This window comes from Pelecanus crispus, chromosome 1, assembly GCF_030463565.1.
Source record: "Pelecanus crispus isolate bPelCri1 chromosome 1, bPelCri1.pri, whole genome shotgun sequence".
Taxonomy (NCBI): domain Eukaryota; kingdom Metazoa; phylum Chordata; class Aves; order Pelecaniformes; family Pelecanidae; genus Pelecanus; species Pelecanus crispus.
This window is the reverse complement of record NC_134643.1, coordinates 201,862,439-201,884,776: the sequence shown is the minus strand read 5'-3', so window position 1 is coordinate 201,884,776 and position 22,338 is coordinate 201,862,439. Positions and strand designations below refer to the sequence as shown.

At 36.1% G+C, this 22,338-nt stretch overlaps 2 protein-coding genes across 2 annotated transcripts in view; one reads left to right on the top strand and one right to left on the bottom strand.

Annotated features, from left to right (window-relative positions):
• The first annotated feature begins 920 nt into the window (after positions 1 to 920).
• The window catches only part of BRCA2 (BRCA2 DNA repair associated), a 42,391-nt gene continuing 20,973 nt past the window's right edge, over positions 921 to 22,338 (top strand). The window contains exons 1-13 of the mRNA XM_075727660.1: positions 921 to 1,025; positions 1,825 to 2,076; positions 4,334 to 4,439; positions 5,257 to 5,309; positions 5,416 to 5,456; positions 5,550 to 5,661; positions 7,570 to 7,625; positions 8,578 to 8,692; positions 12,436 to 13,626; positions 14,502 to 15,189; positions 15,271 to 19,337; positions 20,515 to 20,607; positions 22,099 to 22,168. Coding sequence (XP_075583775.1) covers positions 947 to 1,025; positions 1,825 to 2,076; positions 4,334 to 4,439; positions 5,257 to 5,309; positions 5,416 to 5,456; positions 5,550 to 5,661; positions 7,570 to 7,625; positions 8,578 to 8,692; positions 12,436 to 13,626; positions 14,502 to 15,189; positions 15,271 to 19,337; positions 20,515 to 20,607; positions 22,099 to 22,168 — 6,923 coding nt within the window. The 5' untranslated portion in view covers positions 921 to 946. The remainder of the gene's footprint in view (positions 1,026 to 1,824; positions 2,077 to 4,333; positions 4,440 to 5,256; positions 5,310 to 5,415; positions 5,457 to 5,549; positions 5,662 to 7,569; positions 7,626 to 8,577; positions 8,693 to 12,435; positions 13,627 to 14,501; positions 15,190 to 15,270; positions 19,338 to 20,514; positions 20,608 to 22,098; positions 22,169 to 22,338) is intronic.
• N4BP2L1 (NEDD4 binding protein 2 like 1) overlaps positions 17,729 to 22,338 on the bottom strand; it is a 39,847-nt gene continuing 35,237 nt past the window's right edge. The window contains exon 8 of the transcript XR_012831982.1: positions 17,729 to 17,765. The gene's annotated coding sequence lies outside the window, so the exon portion shown is untranslated. The remainder of the gene's footprint in view (positions 17,766 to 22,338) is intronic.

Below are 22,338 nucleotides of genomic sequence, written 5' to 3'. Positions count from 1 at the left end.
GGGGCTCGGCCCCTCAGGGCCTGGGGGGTGACCCGGCGGCGGCTTCGCAGGTGGCGCCCCGTGCACGGGTGGTTGCTTCCCGGGTCGCCTCGTCTTTTAAAATGTCATTCCGAGGCAGTTTTTAATTTCATAGAATCATAGAATGCTTTGGGTTGGAAGGGACCTTAGAGGCCATCTAGCCCACCCCCCCTGCAGTGAGCAGGGACAGCTTTAACCAGATCAGGTTGCTCAGAGCCCCGTCCAACCTCCCCTGGAATGTTGCCAGGGATGGGGCCTTCACTACCTCTCTGGGCAACCTGTTCCAGTGTTTTTCGTGACTTTCTGTCTTAGGGTAGCCTTTACCCTTTTTTTTTTTTAAATGTCTGTCTTTCCCATCGTTTTGGCAAGGCAGTGCGTATAAAACAGCAATCACGTGGAAAACTGATTTTACAGTGGACACAATAAATGCGTTAAACCGGAAGGTTTCTATCGCCATCTCGCTTATACCTGTTTGTTAATAGCACTGTGACTGGCAGTGCCTGCTCCACTTGAAAGCAACTTTAAATCACATTCTTGGCACGTGAGCTCTAATGGTTGTAAGAGTTTATATGTAATAGTTTATACTTTGTCCTAACATATAGTAGTGATGTGGGTTTTTTAGTTATATTTAAAATAACTCTGCCCATTCCATCTTGATTTTGCTCCTGCATTTGCTGAGTATTTTTATTATTGCTGGTGTAATTCCCTATGCTCTTCTTGTCTGTTGTTTTCATACCATGTTCATCATTGTGGTGTTTAAACACACACATCACAGTCCTAAAGCTAAACAAGCTGGGTTTCGATGCACCTACCAAGAAACGCAGGAAAGCAGGGTTAAGACTTGCAGCCCCACAACATTAGAATAGTGCTGTATGAAAGTGTTTTCTTATTTCTTCTCAGGTGTTTCAACAACTCTTCCAGTAACATTATGGATCAGAAAATGGCTTACAAACCTGTGGAAAGACCAACTTTCTTTGAAATATTTAAGGCACATTGCAGTGAATCAGGTACAGCTTCTCTACAGTAAATAACTTTTATTAGGGTTGCTGTCTGGACATTGCTATTTTGTACACATCTGCTGTAGGCTGTATATTCCATATAAAAGTGTTAAGCAACTTGTTAGCAGCTCTACTTGCCCCAAATCTGTATTCACTAATATCTACCATTTTTTTTTAACTTCTGTTTAAATTTTTTAATTTATGGCTTTTTTTCATAATGTGTACTCAGTTATTTTTTGTACTTGTGTTTTAGCTGTGGCTTCCTTATGTATCTGCATGCAGGCCAGGTTTAGTCTTTTACCAAATGCACCTGTAGTTGTAAGGTTTATTAATGTTAAAAGGAACCTGTTTAACTTGCCAGTCTGAGTAAAATAAAAGATAAACTGAAAGCCAGATGTATACTTTTAATTCTAAACAAACTGGGTATTTATCTGTTCTTAGATTAGTTTTGTTAATGGTCTGAGAATTTGGACAGACATTCTTGTATATTTTGTGGTTATTAGCGTTCAAAGCTATCTAGAAACAAAATAGAAGTATGACAATGGAAGGAGCAATGTGTTTTGCTGCTAGCATTTAAATGCCTAATGTGTTTTCACATCCTGCATGGAGCATTAATTTTGTATTAATTTACAACTAATTACGGTCTTCTCTTACATGTATCATATATAGAATGAAGATTTCTATTTTAGGTCCTCATTTAATAACATATGAACTCATACTTGTTGTCATGTATTATTTGCATGCCATTTGGCAGGTTTCTTTTTTTTTTTCTTTTTTAATGTGGTTTTCTGTATTTTTTTCTTCATAGACTTAGGGCCTATCAGTCTCAACTGGTTTGAAGAACTCAGCGCAGAAGCACCCTCATATGAGCCTAAATTGTTAGGAGAACTTGATGGTCCCAGTGGCTGGCTTGATCAAACATCTTTTAAAACTCCAAAGGCAAAAACCTCCACATACAGTCAGCTGGCATCAACTCCACTGATTTTTAAAGAAGAAAATATGACACTGGCACGTTATTCTTCTCCTGGAAAAGAACTGGATGAGAAAAAAATAGAAACAAGTGAGTATTTTTTTTTTTAAGTAGTACTTAACAGCTGCTTGTGCCGTCTAGAAGCAAGAGTTGGGGTTTTTTGGTTTTGTTTTTTTTTTACTTTTTGTTGTGGTAGCTGATGATTGTTAATGTAACAGGTAATGCTACTGCATAAATTGTATGAGTAAAAAGGTTATCTTAGTAGGCTTCTGAAAAATGCAGAATTAATCTTAATGAATTCAGCCTTGCAATAAACTGGTAATGTACATGCAAAGTTCCATGTAGAAAAGATACTGTCCTAGTCCTAATGGTCTAAATATTGTTAATATAAGGAGCATATGAGTTTATTAGTGTAACCTGGTGACTGAGAATCTGAGTGAATTTTTTCAGCATTCTGATTTTTGTTTTATCCAAAAATCTCTAGAAATCTTTTCAAGAGAGAGAATGATGTTTACCATGCTGAAGTATAAGTCAATCTGTAGGGCACTCTAACCTTTCTTAGAAGGATTTCAAAGCACTAAGCTCTTTGAGTTAGTAAACTATAAGTCATGGAAAGAAGTTACACTTTTCCATTTGGAGACAAGAAGTTTTACTATTTTTACGAGGTACTCCTCACTACGTTATTTCCAAATCCCAAGTATGTCATGAAAGCACATATCGCTCTGCTCCTTTTTGATGTACCCGCAAGCCATAGTACCTATCCTCCTTGGACAGAAAGAAGACTCTTTTCTATGGAGAATATATGCATGATTGCATATAAGAATCTCCTCAATGGAAGAATATCTAACCCTGTTCCTGCAGTATCTGATTTGTACATGTACTGTGTCTGGGCCCTCCTAACAGTTAGGGAAGCTCTTCTAAATAGGTTACAGATGAACACAGGACTCCCTTTATTATCAGAATTGTTCTTAGATCCTAAAGCAAAGCCTTTAAAGGTGTAGAACTGTGTTACTGTTCAAATATATTTTATAACATTGCTTCTATAGGATATTGGTACCCTGTTCATTTCTCAGTTTATTGCTCAACTTATTCTCAGCTGAGAACATGTTTCTTCTAAATGTAGCTATTTGGCCTTTTAGTGTTAAGTCCCTAGCGAACTCTTGGTAGCATTTCATAAATTGCAAATAAAGGAACCTTGTGATTTTTCCATTTCAAAAAGGTTACTTTTGCTTTGTGCTTGTGCATGCAGACATTTGTGTACACTCCATAAAGAAGGGAAGATGACTGTTACCAAAGTATCTATAGTTACCTGTGGCTGGCCTGAGATCTTTTTTTCCTGGTTTTCTTGGTTAGAGCCAACTGGCTTTTTTACCTAGTTTTACTTCTTGTGAAAACAAGAGCAAAGATGGAAGCTGGTGGGATTTCACCTTGGTGTGGTACTGGGATGCAGCCGTGCTGTGCATGTGGACTCAGGAACTCAGAAGCAGAGAGAAATGCAAAAACCTAGGTGTAATTTCTGATATGGAAGTTGTTTGGAAATTTCTGAGTAGGAATTCTTTTGAGTAGTTGCTTGTCCATGTGAGGGGTTTACTGTTCAGAGAATTCTGCTGCTTTGGTGGGCACACTCTCTCTTTTGCCTGGAGATGCAGAGTGTATAAATAGCTACTGCTACCAGTGACAGTGCCTCCACTAACAGTTCCAGAAATAATTTTTGCTTTATGCTGCTTATTCAAATCAAGAAGTATATGTCTTAAGTAAATTTGAGGGGAAGCTGGTACAAATGCATGTTTGCATGTATTGAGTTTCTCCTAAGAGTAACTTCTGCAATGACAAGAACGGTGCAATACAGTATACTAAAACTGAAACGGAATATGTCGCTTGAACAATATCAAGAAAATATACTGAAACATAGAATCATAGAATCGTTTAGGTTGGAAAAGACCTTTAAGATCATCCAGTCCAACCATTAACCTACACTACCAAGTCTACTGTAAGCCAATCAAGGGTAGGCTAGACTAAACCATGTCCCCAAGTGCCACATCTACCCGTTTTTTGAACACAATGTATACACATGTATACAATTATACACATGTATAATTACAAGTGAATAAAGTGACATAATGAGTTACTTTTGGCTGTGCATTTGAAATGTGTTTAGCATTGTTTGGATGTAGATTTGAACATCTTGAAAGCACTAGAGGATAAAGGTTTTTTCGGTGTTCTTTTTTTCAACTAAAAATCAGATGTTGCATTTTTTTTTTTTAAAGCTTACCTTTAAACTTTAAAATCAAAACTGCCACTTGTAGTTTTGCAAGGTTGTGTTGATTATTATTATTCTCTGTTGTAGGCAGAGAGAATTTGATAAGCCCAGGTATCACAAGAAGAGAAATAGATCAAGAAAATGAAATACTTGCTTCTCCTCCTGGTACCTGTCGCAACTGCCTTGCTGCTAGGTATGCTAAAAATGACAACACAAATAAAAATAAACTGGATTTTAAGCAAAAAGCAATATTGAAACCACCATATTTGACTGGTAGACTTTTTCAGAGCAGTGAGTAATCTTGTGAGTCTAGTATATTTATGATACTTGTAGGTTGCTAAGTGACTTGAAAATAAAACACTAGCTAATTTTGAAAACTTCCTTGCTTTTAGGTGTTCTTCCTTTCTGTTTTTCTACTCCTTCACAGCTGGCATACGCCATTTGTTGACATTATTTCAGCTTCCCAAATCCTCAACATCCACTGCAAGAAGGAGTACTAGTGATGTATCATGTGCTTCTCAAGTAGTAATTTGTAAAGCTATTTATAATATTTCCTGAGATTTTTTTTTTGTAATAGCCTTGATTTCTACATATAGATGTATATATTTCAGATAAATCTAAGAACTCATGTTGATTATAACATGTAATATATACTGGTATAAGAACAGTTAAACTAATTATTTAATTAAAATCAATTAAGCCAATTTCCGTAGTTTCATACAGCATATTAAGAAATGCGTCGTTATGTTGAAATCTGTTAAACTATTTGTCAGACAAATCATCACTGAAATTTAACATTTCACAAAAGAAACATTTTACAGTTTGTAATATGGTAAGTTTTAAAATACTTACTGATGGTTAGGAGAAGTCTACATTTTATTTAGGGAAATAGCCATCGTTACAAAGAAGATAACGGAGGCAGTAATATATGTAATGTGTGAAATATTTACTTATTTTCAGACATTGACAAGTGAAAATAATATTTTTTTTAATTTGGTTTTGTTTTGCAGTCCAGCTATTTTAAGGAATACTTACAGAACACCTCAGAGAAGTAATGTGCCTGGTTTGTATTTTCATTTCATGGCTTTTACAAAATATCTGATATCTGTAGATGTAAATCCTTCTGTCTTAGGTATGACTTAATGTCCTTATTATATAATGTTTTTTAGGACCATATGGAAGCTTGTTTTGCACACCAAAACTTTTGGAGGTAAATATTTTATTCCTGCATTTTGTTTTCTTTTTCCTGAGTAGTACATTTAGAATTCTGCGTAGAAATAATAATTGTTAAATATATTTCTAGGTCAGAACTCCAAAACGTATTTCTGAAAGTCTGGGAGCTGAAGTGGATCCAGATATGTCCTGGTCAAGTTCTTTAGCCACACCTCCTACACTTGGTGCAACAGTGATAATAGGTATTTCTAAAAATGAACACTTGCTAAGGGTTAAAGATGTCTGCTTTTGACACTGGAAGTTCACTTAGTGTGAACTGATGGGGAGTTTTTTTATTATTAAAAAGGACAAAACTCCTACAGTGGTGCTTAGTGGGTGACTTTATTTAAAGCCCTAAAAGGAAGAAATTAAATTAAATGTCATTGCTTTTCAAAAGTTCTTCCTTCATATAAGGGATTAGGGAATATAAATTTAGAAATAACGTAGCAAAGCATAGAAAGAGGATTAGATAATGATTGCTTATATTTGCACTATCATAAAACTAGATACTATTAGATTAAGTCATGTGAGTATGTTTATGAAGTCTAAGGAGGTAGCCTGTTGAGTAAACTTTCCAGCAGCAGTGCTAGCTTCAGCATTTTTAAGCCCTCTCACAGTGCCTACCATCATATTGATGCAGTGAGACAGACTGAGATACTGATACAACTGAAGACCGTATTTCATAGAATCATAGAATCGTTTAGGTTGGAAAAGACCTTTTAAGATCATCCAGTCCAACCATTAACCTAACATTACCAAGCCCACCACTAAACCAATTAAGGGTAGAGTAGCAACCCCTTTTCTGCATTATTTGGACAGGGCAATTCCTGGACCTTATTTACTGCACAGCTGCACAAACAGCTGTGCCAGTGTAACTGAGGATGAGAATGAGTGGGTGATGACTGTTTAAGTGGTCCTAACAGTGTTGCTAAACATCGAGCCTTGACCTAAGGTGTTGCCCTAAGTGGGATTTCTTTAGCATATGATAAGCAAAATGAAATTTGACTTTATGATTTGTTGATGAAAACTCTTGAGAAAATGGGAAAACCTGGATAGCTGCTTATCTCCTGACATGGCTCTTTTTAATGTGGTTAAACTGTCACTGTACAAAGCATATAGAGCATGCAAGCATATAAAGCATATTGAGAATGCATGCAAGAACTGGTCATGGCACTAAGCCTCTTGGAATTCAAGGAGTGTCTGGACGATGCTTTTAGTCATATGGTTTAGTTTTGGGTAGTCCTGCGAGGAGCAGGGAGTTGGACTCGATCCTTATGGGTCCCTTCCAACTTGAGATATTCTGATTCCTCTGTTGGCAGGGAAGGGGTGGTGGTACTATTCACAAGGCCACTGAGTTGTGCTGTTTTGGGTGTTCATTGGTTCAGAATGACATGGCTTGAAAAGGAAGGCTGGGGAAAGTACCCATAGCTTAATGAGGTTCTTCTGGGAGCTGAGTTGTGGTTTGAGGTCTCCTTCTCATTCTCGCACTTCCTGGAGGAGCCTAGTATTTTATAGTAGTGATGCCCACTCCCTGCCATCTGTCACCTGTAAAAGGAAAGTGTGTGTCATTTGGCTATTACATGGAACCTAGATGCCATGTCTATGAAACATGTTATTTGAATATACTGCTCTTTAGGCATCGTAAAAATAGGGTTCACTTTCCTCTTTTGTAATGTAGGTGAAAAGATATTCTGATCTTGTGGGAGGAAATGGAAAAAAAAAAAAAAAACCAAACACAGGGGCTTGAAGATCTCACCCAGATTCTTTGACAGAAAAAACTATGAGAGTAGTGCCATGAATAACTGCTGGAAATGGGATTGCCAGTGATGGTGGGCTCAGAGTGTTAACATACCTACATAGCAGCAACTACAACCTGCTATTTAGGGTGTTTTGTGCTGTTATGAAACTGCATTTGTACACTGTCTTTCTGCCTCACCTGTAAAACTTTTTAGTTAGAACTCTTGGTTAGTTTTTAGTAGCTTTTTATTTACTGATTTCAGTTGCATTTAAAATAACCCAAAGAAAACCCTTCCAAAACACAACCATATTTGAACACACGCAGCAAATTGCTTAGGAGCAAATGAATTGACTTGTCTGTCTGTCTTCTAAAGCTAGAGAGAATGATTCTGTTTCTGGAGCAAAGCAACAGGATGAAAGAGATGAGATGGTAAGTAGTTTTAAGAACCATGGTGTTCTTTAATTTCAGTTAAGCTGTTTAGTTACCTGTACATTCCTTGAGCCAAGATTAAAAAATTCTGTCTTTTTCGTTCTAGGCCCTCCTATCTGGCTATTTTTAAAAGTTACTGCTCACAAAACTAAACTTGCAAAGCCTGGCTGTAGATTGTATTTTCACAAATAACCCCCTTTGAGGAATATTTTTGCTGTGGTTTTTTTCTTAATTTTTTTTTTTAAAAAAAAAAGGCAAATCACTTAGATTTAGCAACAAGTGGGAGTGAGTCAAAGAGAAATCAAACCTAGGAATTGCAATATGCTACTTATCTGAGGGTTGGTTGGTTTGGTTTTCTTCCTCTTCTGTCAAAGTTTTGGGAGTTACTGTTTGGCTTATATTATCTAATAACTTGTTGTGCTCAACCACTATACCAAGAGTTGAAATTGAGTATTAATTTCAGACCTTTGCTACTGTCAGGAAAGGGAGAGTTTCTGCAAAATTGTGATTTTACTCTGTGTATATGAAGGCTGAATGGTTATTCAGACTGAAAACCAAGGATGGTGCTAATAGGATTCAATTACAAATTTATATGTGATTCGTAACTACCTGAAACTTCATAGTTAACAAACCATTACAAGTTAAAACAAGAAAAACCTCTTTCTCCTTCCTCATATCTCCTTTGTGCCTTTTTAAGAGGTTTGCTTATAGTAAACTGCCGAACCCATTCACTGCCCTTAAATTGATCATAGAATGGAACGTGGTTTGCATTGAAAATGGGGATTATCTGCTTATTTATTTTCAAGTGTACCTGTGAAAATGTTACCTTTCATTTTAAGAGATGCAGAATTATTCAGATATAGCAGTAAATGTTTAGAGTTGCTTACTTTACTGTTGAAGTGACAGTTACTGGTATGCAATGTATATAACAGCTTATGTCTTTGGTTTACAGGTTTTGCACAACTTTTTTTCCAACCATGATAAATACCCTGGGATAAGTGATACGAGTATGCTGTCCGTACCAGAGACAGTAAAGCTAAATGCTGAAGATGACATCAAAGATTTTGGTATGCATTGATGCTTTACTGCTAAGTATACTGTGAAGCATGACTGCGGGTAAAGTTACCCTGAGCTGATCTTATGGCTTATTTCCTCTGCCAGCTGTGTAGTCTGACTTCCTGAACTGATTCAACTTTGTAAAACTAATCTGGCCTTAAAAAAAGGAATTAGTTTCTGTTGACTCAGTGAATTAAATCATGTTACCATGCCACTGGATGACAACCAGATTAGTACTGGTGTAAGTGAAGGTGTGAGACTGTATAGGAGAGCTGAGAGAGAAAAATGGTACAGGCTCAAGGGGGAGCAAGACTGCTACTTCTAGCTATTGAATAGGTTTAGCTTTATCATGAAGTTTCACCCCAATACTCATTATTCTGTGGTGAGCTTGTTTTTTTAATCTTGCTATAGCCTTTCTTCATTTACTTCACCTATTAGTAGTTCAAAACAGGAGAAATCCTTTAGGAAAATGAAACGTTATTTTTGTTTTACATGAATGCAGCCAAGGGAAAAAAATGTTGTCGTTCTATGTTCTTAGATCATGTTAGTGAACAAGTGAAAAATGTACACTTTAATGTGAGCTTTTTGGTTTTTGTTGAGAAATGATGGCAGAAGGGAAGAATATTAACAGAAATTTGTTCAGCAAGTATGGGTGTAAAAGGGTACTGTAGAGATTGACACAGGCTAGACAGGACAATATATCCTTAGGAGTGTATGTCTCCTTATCTGAATTGAATGGACTGCCCTAAAAATATTGTTTGGTGGTATATGTAAGGATTGTGAAAGAATCAGTTTAGAATTTGATGAGGAGGACTGAGAATGCTGGGGTCGGGAAGCATTGTTGCTTGCAGAGCAATATATACTGCTATTTTTGTATTGTAGGCTCAAACATGTTGAGAAAAATATGTAGTTGGTAGTAAACATATTCAAGCAATCTGTAGTCAGTAAAATGCTTTTAAAAATGAAGGACAAATTAATGTCCTGTGCTGTGTTCCAAAATGGTTTATTCCATCCAATACTACAGTAGAGAAGGCTAGTTAAAACAATGTCTGAGTAAAAATAAGAGGAAGAAGAAACATGTTTGGGTTTTTTTTTTAAAGTACAAAATACCTTTTGCAAATGTCTCCCACAGCCCCCTCCCCATCTTCCCCTTTTAATAATAGTGATCTTTGCATTTGAAGATGTAATGCAAAAAGAAGGATAGCTCAAGTCTCCATGTTTGTAGCTTTCAAATGTTGGTTTTCTCTGGAATAGTGTTGTATGACCATGAAAGGCAATTAGTTTTATTAGGTATAATTTTTGTTTCAGCCAAAGAAAACAGGAGAGATCATAATACTGGTTTGAATACCTACATGATTTTAAGGATATGAAGAGATTATTTATCTTGTACCAGTTGCATCCTTAATAGCAGTGAGGCTGAACATACGCACTCAGTCCAAAGTACAAGAACTACCAAATATTTCAAAGATTTTTTTTTCCCAGGATTTTTTTTATTTTTAGTTGTAGTAACTTGGGGGAAGAGGAAAACTTTTTAAAATTGTTTTACATTTAGCAAAACTATGGACTGCAAGATATGTACTGTCATGTATAAACACTAAAGAATTTCACAAAAGGAGCTAAATTTGTATATTCATTGCATATTCATTAAGCATATTAATTTATAACCCAATCATTAATTCCTAAGGTTCATGTCCCTAGTTTAAGCAAGTCTAAGACTGGTCATTGTAACACTAAGCTTTAGGCATCTCGCCCTTGTAGCAGAATTCACAGCTCTGCTGTAGGTTTATAATGGGGGATTCAGAGTTAAGATTCTTCAAATATATAATAATAAGCATATTGGCTGGGAAGCTATTTAAATGGAAAAACTAATGGGAAACATGAAATTCTGTAACATTTTAGATACTTTGCCCTGGCCTGTTGCCCAAAACTTCGTATTTAAACTGTTTAATTCAAAAAACAAAATTACGTCACTCATTCCATTTATAACCCTGATCAGAGTAAATGGTCTATCTTTAACCTCAGTGTCTAAAACTGTTCATGAAGTAAGAGCAACTGGTTCAATACTCTCTGCTAATAAGGTTTCCAACCTGAAATAGGGCAATATATTCTAGCAATGTCAATATATGACTCCAGATCAGAAACATCTAATGTTTAAGCCTCTTTTTTTCTGAGTATTGTATTATTTACCCAGAAGGAGAGGTACTGAGAAAACAAATTAAGTAGTTATTGCCTAGTTAGGGCACTTACTGGGAAAACAGAATTCTGTTGTGCAGTCCTTGTTTTTTGGGTTGTCATTTCACTGACCCTCCAGTGAGTTTAGAAGTCAAAATGAACTTCCCTGATATTTCTTTCCCCCCCCCTAGGATCAGGTTATTCAGTGTACAACCAGTATCTTTACAATCTTTCAGATACTCCTGGTTTTCTTTTTCAATTAAAGGTAATGGCTCCTGTTTAAGTAAAAAGAAATACAACTGTGTCTTTTTAGAAAGCTCTGTTGGCAGATTATTACAGTAGCACAGAAGTGACTCCACAGGAATGCACTTCAATAAGGGAAAAGGACCTGTACACTCAATCTGTAGTGTTAGTTTCGTCTTTTCAGTATCTTGTTTAGTGATACTTTCTGTCACTCAGGCAAAAAATGGGAAGTAAAGAGAATGGGTAACTGTTAGAGAGATGTGATGTGGTTTTATGCCTACAGCATGGGCATGAACCATTAATGGATGAATTACAAATAGTTGGATGTGTGTGATAAAGTATTGAGAAATCTCTTGTGGACTTCCAGATGGAAAATCTTTTCATACACCAGGTTATTTAAAAGTTCTAATAGGGAAAATAGTTCTAAATTCTACAAATTGTGCATAAAAAAGGGTTATGGAAAAAATTAAGCTATTGGTTATGTGCCCAAGGAAAACAGAGGACAAAGATATTTTCTAGGTACTTGGTTACAATTTCTTTGATATGAAAAAGCCTTAAAAGGTATTCTCAAAATAAAGCCTAGCTATCTTTTTGGATATGAAATATTTTGATAAGTAGGCCTAGTTTCATACATTTGAGAAGGTAGTATTTTTATTTGGTATGTGTAAGCTTTTAAGGCTGTCTACATAGAGTTTAGGTTATTTTTTCACCACTGCATATTATTGCTTTACACAAACAAAAAATTCTCATTATTTTTCTAATATTTGTGCCAATCATTTGGAACTTCTTAAAAGATTCCTAATAAATTTTAAAAAATGAGAATCCTTTCTAAATCCTTCTAGACACTATACTATTCCGTATCAAAGCAAAAGACCGTTTACTGGAATCATCCTTAAATAACAGTTTCCTTAGCTGCCAGTTATAGACAAAAATAGGCAGCTTCTTAAGGTGTTTGGTGCCTACCATCTGGTATAAATTTTGGAGGAAAAAGTCTAGACATTTATCTTGTAGAATTACCTACTCATTCTCCTGTCTGTAGAAAGAACAAAATTCTTTTGAGACAGCTAGGTTTCATCTTGGAAACGTGCTTAACCACCACGGTCCTCAGGAGGCCAGGGCATCTGCAGGTATGTCCTTTGCATCCTGCTTCCTCTAACAGCTGCTGTTGAGTACCCTGCTTTAAAGACATGTAGATTTATTTTTCCAAACTCACTCCTGAATAAAAGTAATTGTCATAAATTTGAAAGCTGTATTTACCTATAAAAACAATGCTGTTCCTAAGTTATTTCCTAAAATTTTTTACTACTTTTCCTCTCCCCATCCCCTCTAAACTATTTAGAGTCGGCGATGTTAGATGGCTTATTTGGTGAGATGAATAGCTTTGAGGAGGATACATTCAACATGCCTGCAAAGTCTAATGGAACTCTTCTGCTGGTGCCTCATGCTCTGGATGCATTAGAGGAATGTGAAATAAACACAGATAAAGCACAAGGAAAGAGGGATGTTCCTTCCAAGCAGTCTATTAGAAGAAAGACTGGCTTTTCACAGGAAGTGAAAACAACTAGCTGCACTGAAAAAAGCCACTCTGTTAAAATGAAGGATTCTTTACTCCAAAACACAGACGAAGATACAGGGGATGGTAAAGATGGCTGTTTAATAGGACATGAAAAGGAACTGGAGTCTCTTAGGATTGCAGGAGATGTGCAAGATTATAGAACACATGAGTCATCTGAGAATGAGAAGCCTGTGAAAGAAGACATGCCATCTTCATCAAGCCAGTGGTCTCAACTGAACTTGTCTGATCTTGATGTAACTCACTTGGAAACGTCTGTATGTAGCTCTCCACCCTCTGACTTATGTAGAGAGAAAAACTTAGAAGAGAAGTCAGTACTAAGGACCAAGGATGATGCTGTGGAAACATCTTTACTGAATACTTCAGAGTTGATAAAAGCACAAAAGCTGTTCAGTGTCAATTTGTCAGAAAAGTGCTATGAAGTGAAAAATTCAGAAAACAACCCAACATCAGAAATAACTCCAGTAAAATCTGTGTCTCTGACAGTTCAAGATCCAAAGTCAGTAAAAGGATGTGCAGCTGAGAAGGTTTCCAAAATGAGCTTCTTAAACTGTAATTCTTTTTTAATTGAAAGTACAAATGTCACAGAGTATTCTGTAGTCTACAATAGCAGCTTTTCCAGGCATTTAAAAGCAACTTCTAAATCTGTTGTAACTGATGTTCTGTCTCACCCACTTGTATGTAGAGCTACATCTCCAGATAAGTGCAATGACCTACATTTAACAAATAGTGAAAATCCTCTTACAAAGTCTGGCTTTAAAAGCTTGAATATGTTAACCAGCTTGAGAAAGAGATCCAAGAGATTTATTTATACAATAAATAATACTTTACTGTATGAAGAAGAAAAAATACAGAAAGAAGTAACCTCTGAATTGCCTATTCATCCTGAATTACCACATTCAGAATCTGATTCGTGTGAATTTGAAGGTTGTCATGTGGCCAGTGTTGATGAGCAAGGTATATTATTAAGCTTTTCATCATTTGTGGAGGATTCTGTATTTATTTATCGAGAACCTTTTATGTAAATGTTTCACATAAAATCATGTAAAATCTTGTGTTTGTGATAAAGTAGCTCTGCAACTGACTAGTCTGTTATGGAACTGGTCTGTTTTAATAATAGTGACAAAATAGCATTATTTTCAGATAATCTGGTGCTAACTTACTGGTTTAGTTTCTGGAATAGAAACTTCCACCTTGAACCATTACTCTAATTGACAATCTTAATTATCTTTGTCAATGCTGTTCAGATAACTGTAGTGTCAAGGGCGATCCTGTCTGAGTTGATAGCTTCCAAGAGATCATAAAGAATAGTAAAGTTGTATTGTTATTTTTCTAAAATTAGGAGGTTTAAGACTACATCAGTTTCTTCCAGAAGCACAAAGTATTTTAAAAAAACAAATTATATAACAAATGCAAGCATGTACTCCTATTCTTAAAAGCTGTTGTTCTTGCTAGAAGAATTACTTAATATTAGGAATTGAAGTACTTCTCTTTAAAGTTTGAAACAAGTCCTTATGTTGAGACACAAGGAATGGAAGCCCCTCTCCTCAAATTTCATTATTAGTTTAAAAAAAAAAATAAAAAATCAATTTTTAGTTGTAGTGTTTACTGCAGGCTACTCACTTGTTCCTGGTTATTAGAACATGATTAGATTAAACGGATCTCCAATCTTGTCAAGGCGTTCACATTTGAAAACAAAAGTGATATTTATGGTACCAGTGTTAAACGTGGATAAATGATGTTATGGGCCAAAATTTTATGAAAATCTGCATTTGTTTGCATAAATGAGAACTAATTTATTAACACTTCTTTTCTGTATTTTTGTTTTGTAGACTGCTTGCTTTTTGCTGAGAGAAAGCATTTGCAATCGAATAGAAAGGAAAATGACTTCAGCACTTGTAGTTTAAAAATGGATATAATGGATAATTCATCGAATAGTTCCATCAATGATAGGCTGAAGCAACAAGACCTGAGAGACTTGAGGAAAAATGCAAGAGAGGATCAACCTGCTACATCATTAAAATGCTTAGAAGTATCTAACACACAGAAAGAAGACACAACAGATTCTTTACATAGTGAAATAATTTCAAATATAAAATGTAAAGTTCTAACTTCAGCATGCTTAATGGCAAGAAAGCATTCTAGATTGCTCCCTGAAGGCTGTTGCTTAAGGAAAGGCGAGGAAGATAAGTATGTGCGTGCTAATGTGAACAATGGAGCTACTGTACCTGAGAGCCTTAAAGAACAACTTGCGTGGTCTTCTCCTAGGGATAATGAATGCTTGACTGACATGCACCATGACACTACATCTGTGACAAACGGCAGTTTCATTAATACTTTGGGTCAGATCCACTTTGGCATAAACAGAGTCAGTAGTGATTGCTGCAATAAAATATCAACTGATAAACGGCATGCTACAGACCAGTGGTCAGTAGTTGACTGTAGAGAAGTACTTGGACCTTTGGGAATAAACTGCTCCAAAGATGATAGTACTGGGTTAAAACAAGGGGAGAAAACGGATGCAGCTGCCTTTTCAGAAATTGTAGCTGACAATCAAGAACCATCAGAAATTGTAGCTGACAATCAAGAACCATCAGAAATTGTAGCTGACAATCAAGAACCAAAGTCAGTTGAAAAGAAGGAAAGCCCTCAAGCAGCTGCTTGTGATAATGTAGCTGTAGAGATTGCTGAAGAATTTTTAGATTGTATAGATGATAATTCTTTAAATGAAGTGATTTCTGAAGAAGATAAACAAGTAGCACCTATGTATTCCAGCAAAAAGCCAAATGAGAACCTAAAGTATAAAGGGAAATTGTCAGGAAATCTTAATGCATGCAGTTTGAATCTGGGCTTTGGTGGCTTTCAGACTGCTTCCAATAAGCAAATTAAGTTCTCTGAAGTCAGTATAGCAAAAGGCAGGATGCTGTTCAAAGATATTGAAAATGAATGCTTTGAAGCCTCTTCCATGGAAAGAGTCAGAAACATTTCAAATCAAGTTAAAAAGGAGAATACATTTTTCTCAGATTCAGAAAGCAAGTTGGGCAGTAATTTATCTGATTCTTTAGGTTCACAGACAAGTTATCTTGAGCCTAGACATACACAGTTTACTCCCCATAAAGCTGGCTTGTGTAAAAACTTTCCTAGAAGTCAACAACCCTTGCAAGAAACAAATCAAACCTTGACAGCAAGCCAAGAAGCTGAAATTGCTGAACTTTCTAGTATCCTGGAAGAAACAGGTAGTCAGTTTGAATTTACACAATTTAAAAAGCCAAGTAACATGATACAAAGTCATGTCTTTCAACAGTTTGGAACTGTAGAAACGTGTGGAACAACAAATGTGGAAAATACTTCTGAAACAAGGAAAGATGCTGATTTTTGTAGCACTTTTAAATCTGAAAATCAAGTAAAAAATGACAGGTATTGCACTAAGCAGGAAGACACAAATGAAGACTCTAAAGTGGTGGAATACAAAGAAGAAAACACAGTGGTTTTCCGTAAAAATGACAAAAAGGTTACTTTTACTAACTTAGACAGAAATGAAAGTAGAATATCTGAATTTTCTAATTTTGTAGGCTTTACTTCAGCTGGAGGTAAAAAAATAAGTATTTCTAAGGAGGCTTTGACCAGATCTGCAGACCTCTTCAGGGACTTGGACGATGATAACTATCTGTTTAAATCTTCTGAAACTAGTACTAGATACCGCAATTCAAATGGACACATGTCTTCTAATGGTAATTTTGTCAGATGCCTGACAAAAGAAAACAAAGGAAAAACTGTTTGTGTTCCAGATTTCAAAAGCATAGATGCCATTTCCCGCACAGGTTCTGTGTCCTACCACACACAGAAAAAAATTGAGGAAAATATTAGTACACCGTTTAAGAAAAATATGGAAAATTGGACAAAAAGACCAATAAGTGATAATGGAAGTGTTAATTTCAATAGTACTAACACTATCATCAACAGTCAATCATCCATTAAAAAATATCACCAGAATCATAAAAATTCCAAACAATTTTTGAATCATGGAGATTGCCAAGTTGAAGGTAGTTTGCAAAAAGACTCATTAGATGTAACATGTCTAGAAGATGTTATTACAACTGCAGAAGAATATAGGTTAAGCATACCGGATGAAATGGAAAACCTGTCTCCTAATCAGAAAGGAGAAGACAGAAAGCAGGAAAATGGACGCTTGTCACAAAAATTCCGAACTCCAGCTGGTGGTAATATATCCATTTCTCATGCGGCTTTGGATAATTCTCTACACTTGATCAATGTACGATGTGGAGAAAGAGATGTAAATGTTTTGGAGAACTCTGATAAACAAAAGACAAATTGTAAAAATATGGAAGGAGAAGACATCACCCATGATAAGAACCTGTTAGTGAATGAAAGCAAAATAAAAATCGGTTCTTACCATCATCATCAAATACCTTTGGAGCAAGAGGTGGATGTTGAAAAAAATGAAGTGAAAGGGAGTTATCTGACTGGTTTTCATACTGCTAGTGGCAAGAAAATAACAATTGCTGATGGATTTTTGGCTAAAGCTGAACAATTTTTTGCAGAAAATGTTGATGTAGGAAGGGAATACGATGACAATTTTGCGAACCCCTTAAGGAAAAGGAAATATGGTAAAAACTGTGTCAAGGACTGTGATTTATGTATTGAAAGCATTGCTCAATGTGATCCAGAAAAACTGAATGTAAATAAAAAGCCTGTTCCTGAAGAACCTGGAGATCAATTTCAGCAGACAGTAGAGAGCAGTCCCATTAAACATGCTGTGATTCTTGATACTGTTAAAGTAGATACATTTGTTAATCTAGATGAAGATCGTGAAAGAAGTTTGGTAACTTTGTATGCATGTAAAGAAGCTGATGTCAGACCTCGAAAGTCAGAATTGGAATCGCTTCCTGGACAGGAGAGTGATGCTATAAGTAGAACTCGTTTGTCTGAAGATGGAAAACTGTTTGCAGAGAGAGAGATGGAATACTCGGCAAAAAAGAGGGACGATTCAGAAAATGTACCTGATTTTCCTGTGCGCTCTGCTGCATCTCTGCATTTAACGAAGACATCAAATGACCTTGAAGATAACTCTGTGCCTGGAGATACAAAAAATACTTTATTTGTTGAGGATAGCAACAGTAAGTCTAATCAATCCCTCTTAACTTCAAAAAGTAGTTCTTCTCATTTGAACTGTGACAGTAAGGAATTTGACTTAGAACATTTAAATGAACCTTGTACTGATACAAACTGCTTCACGGACGCAATAGTTAATGCTTGCCAAAACCAGTCACTGGTCAGTCTTCCTGAAGATGAAACTAATTTAACTAGCTTAAAAGCAATGTCACTTAATGTTGAAAATCAAAAGGATGATATGAAACAGATTGTGTTTAGTACAGCAAAAGGTAAAGCAGTTTCTGTTTCGAAAAATGCATTAGCAAGAGTCAGACAGATGTTTCAAGAAGACTACAGTGAATCTGTAAAATATGAAATTGAGACTAACTCAAAAACTAATCAAACAGAAATTGCTGGAAATTCATCCTCTGTCATTCATGCCGAGTGTCCTAATTCTGCTACAAGAAGTGAAGAGATAAATTCAGCTGCATCCCATTTTATTAAAGTAAATGCAAGTGCTAGTGAATATGGTCACCAAGACACAAACACATTTGCAGATGCAAAGCCTGTTCCAAATTCTCAGAGGCATTGCTTTGAACAGAATATTAAGCTTTTAGGGCACTTGCCTTTTCCAGATAAGCAGATAAAGCAGTCAGATTCTTCTATAAGCAATCTTGGATTTTTTAGTACAGCAAGTGGTAAGGCTGTGCAACTATCAGAAGAGTCACTAAGGAAAGCTAGACAGCTCTTTTCAGAAATGGAAGGTAGTCATCCATCGGATATACAAGAAGCATTTTTAGTTGAGGAAGGTGTTGAAAAGTCTGAAATGCACACTAAAGTAGTTCCTAGGAAAATGCGGATAGTGTTACCAAAAGAGGAAGAAAATGCCAGCACTGAATTGATTTCAAATCCACCTTTTGGATTCAGCACTGCAAGTGGAAAGCAGGTAACAGTCTCTAAAAATGCCTATCAAAAAGCAAAGGCAATTTTAAGAGAACCTGATGACTTCTCAAGCAGGGGGCTTTGCATTACGGATCAACTTAGTTCAATTAAAGAGAGTGGTCAACATGTAAAATCTCTAACTGATAAAATCATCTCAGAATCTGAAACTGAGAAAAGCTCCAATAAAGATTTTGACTTAAAAAGCATCTACCCTGAGGAAGTGAAGTCTTTCCTAAACACTCACCATGTCAAAATGCCTGAGTATGTACCACATAGTAAGAAAAACAAGCAGTTAAGGTTACTTAAAAATAGCTTTCAGCAGGAGGAGACTAGGTCTTTTGGAAAAGGGCAGCTGAATCTGGGGATGAAAACAGAGTCTGAAGCAGTTTCATGTAGTGCTACTGCTAAAGCAGAGATTAATACTAATCTTCTCCAAACTCCAAAAAATTACTTGGAAGTGGAGGCTGTAGAAAGCGCAAGAGCTTTTATGGAAGATGATCTTTCCAATTCTGGACTACAAATCAATGCTGCACAGTCCTGCAGTGGCAGGCTGGATAAAAACTTTCAAAATAAGACCTTTGGGAAGAGGCACTTTGAAGAAAAAAACTCACTCGGTAAGTCTTTGTCTTACATATGTTCAACACCATATTTCCGCGCAGTGGGTTGTTTGGGGCTTTTTTGCATGCCACATTGATTTTTAGGTCATAGAGAAATTGATGTTCTTAGTGTTAATGACAAAAATTCTTGGTGTGGGCAATAACTCATCCACTCTTTCCAGCCTTAAATACATGGTACAAGCTAAATTTGTGATTAGTAATTCTGAAGGTATGCAGGTTTTGCTATTTTATCATAAAGTTATGGAACAAAACTACTGCTTATTTTCTCTCTGAGCAGACTCCTGTTTTTCCTTTCTGCATAAATCTAGTGTTTTTTTCATTGAAAAATGAGAAGTAGTAATTCCATGTTCACTGGTTTGTGCCTTGTGGATGAGGACAAGGTTTCTCTTACATTGAGACTGCTAGTCTGATATGAAACATAGTTGTCCATCTAAAAGCGTGGTTTCTTACCATCTAAAACTGATCCGTCTCAGGGCTGAAGTGTTGGTACTTAATGCTTGCACAGGCACCCAGACCTGTTCAGGGACCTGGGCCACCTGAAAACTCTTTGTGGAACAGTAGACTGCAACAGAGTTGCTGCCTAGCTGCACAAGTTCAGGTACAAAGGTTGGGCAGGCTAGTGCAGGAAAGTTTGGGTAGGCGTGAAAAGGCAGATGGGACTCTACCAGTCCAACTTGAAACAGCTGTGACACAGTTGAACCACATCCTTAGTTAAAGCTCCTGTAAAATATGTGTTACATGCTTTTTCAGAATTCCGTAGGGACTCTGTGATTACTGAAAGTACAAAAGAAGACGCAGGTGAGCTGTGCTGCTGAAGTCCACTGCGGTGCGCTTTGAGGCAGACTGGAGTATGTTTGATAACTTAAGGCTCACAAATTTGGATGTGGATGGAACAGACCTGCTGACCACAAAAGATTCTGCAACGGACTTCAGTATATGGAGTCTTGAAATCATTATATACAGTCATTCTGTACAGAAGAAAATTCTGCAAATTGTGGTGAAGTAGCTCTGTGTTTGAAAAGGCCGTTTAATACAGATGTGTGATCTGAAAACTTGCTAATTCTGCTGACTTCTTGAATATTTTATTTAGAAATTATAATTAAGTTATGGAGTATTGGTAAGAAACTGAACTTAAAAGGAACATAACTTTTAAAAATCTGTGTTTTTATCCTAGGAGAACCTCCAATTAAACGACAGCTACTGCTTGAGTTTAACAGAACAACAAATCCCCCCAGATCTTTGAAAGCTTTGAAAAGCACGCCTGATGGTAATTTTAGTCGTCTTGTGTTCTAAGCAGTGATCTGGTATTGGTTGTTATCTTTAGAATTCTTCAATTTCCAATAAACTAACATATAATAAGATTGCTTAACTGCTTCTTTTACCAACATAGTCATGGAAATTCAGGGAAGCTGCTATGGTAATGTCTCTGCTGACTTGAAATCACATGATTAATGGTATGCTTTATTGTGTAGCATCTAAGTATATTATAATGTACTACTTCTGCAAGAACTCTGGTTTGAGTTCCAGCTTGGTAAGAATTTATTCAGTTTCTCATAGTCCTAAATCTCACAAATTCTAGTCTCACTAGGAAGGATTTATTTTATTGATCTGTAATGTCTCAATTAAAAACTGTATCTACAGGAAAATGAGAAGGTACTGGTAATTTCATCATATAATAATTTGTGAAGAATATACTTACTGATAGGTGTCTATATTACAGATGCTTTTAATATTTCAAGCCAGTAATATGGAGGCTTATGAAAGTGAAATCAAGGTTTTGAAGTTTGAGTTGATGCTTTATGCAAAGCTAATTAGTGATTAGGGTATTAGGATAATGTGATTTTGCCTACAGCTTTTAGTTATGGGATAAGTTGTATCCTTTAAGGAGTTCGTGCTTTCTAAGCACTGCATGCCATCACCTAGAATTCAGTAGCAGGATTCATCAAATATGTTCGTTTAACCAGTATATTGTTTCTTGAATACTGTCCTAAATCTGTCTTAAGCATAAAACCCATTATTTAAAGAAAGTGTTAAATGGATTTTGTAAGTTGCTGCCAGAGAATAATTTTATACCCTTCATATGTAAGTATTATCCTACCCTGCAGCAGGATCCGAACAGTGTTGTTGTTGTTTGGTGGAACAACTGAATACAGTTCTAATCCCCAGTATAGTCTTGTCTCTGACTTCTAGAACATGTGGCATCTTGTATATACGACTTCTCATGAAACTTCCTTTGCGCAGCCTAAGGGCATAGCACAAATGAGTTTAAATTCCAGGCAGATGTGACTTAGTTATGTCACGTATATAATGATTTATATAATGATAATTCCAAGCATGCCCTTCAATGATGGAAGGGGGAGTCTGTGCAAATGTGCCTTTTTCTGTTGTAACTTTAAAAAAAAAAAAAACCAAAAAAAGTTGCTAAAAGAATTCTGAATTGAATGGTAAGCCTACCTGGAATTAAATATATGATAAACTTGTTCCTTTCAGGAGCCTGAAAACATCTTGCAGGCTCACAAACAGAACTTTGGAGAGTTCAGCATTGTGGTCACTTATCCTTTAGATCTGTCTGCAACTAGTGTGAAGATGTTTTACACAAAGATTTTTATTTGGGGGGGTGGGAGGGGAAGAACAAAGCTGTTTAAAGCCACTCTGGAAACTTTTCTATGTATTTATAATATTAATACAGAAAAAACATGTGCTTTAAATATCTATCCATGTAATTTCATTTCAAACTTTTTTTCTAATTGTCTTATAGGCATTTTCAAAGACAGAAGAAAATTTATGTACCATGTTCCTTTAAAACCCATAACTTGTCAACCTTTTGGGTGAGAAATTTATAATATATTTTAGAGTTCTTCTAATACAATTTCTTAAAACCTCGCAAGCTCTTGTAACTTTTTAAAAATATATGGTAATAATTTACTACCCAACTTTATAAGACTAATAACTTCAAAATAAGTATGTATTAAATTACCGTATAACACACATTGCTGCA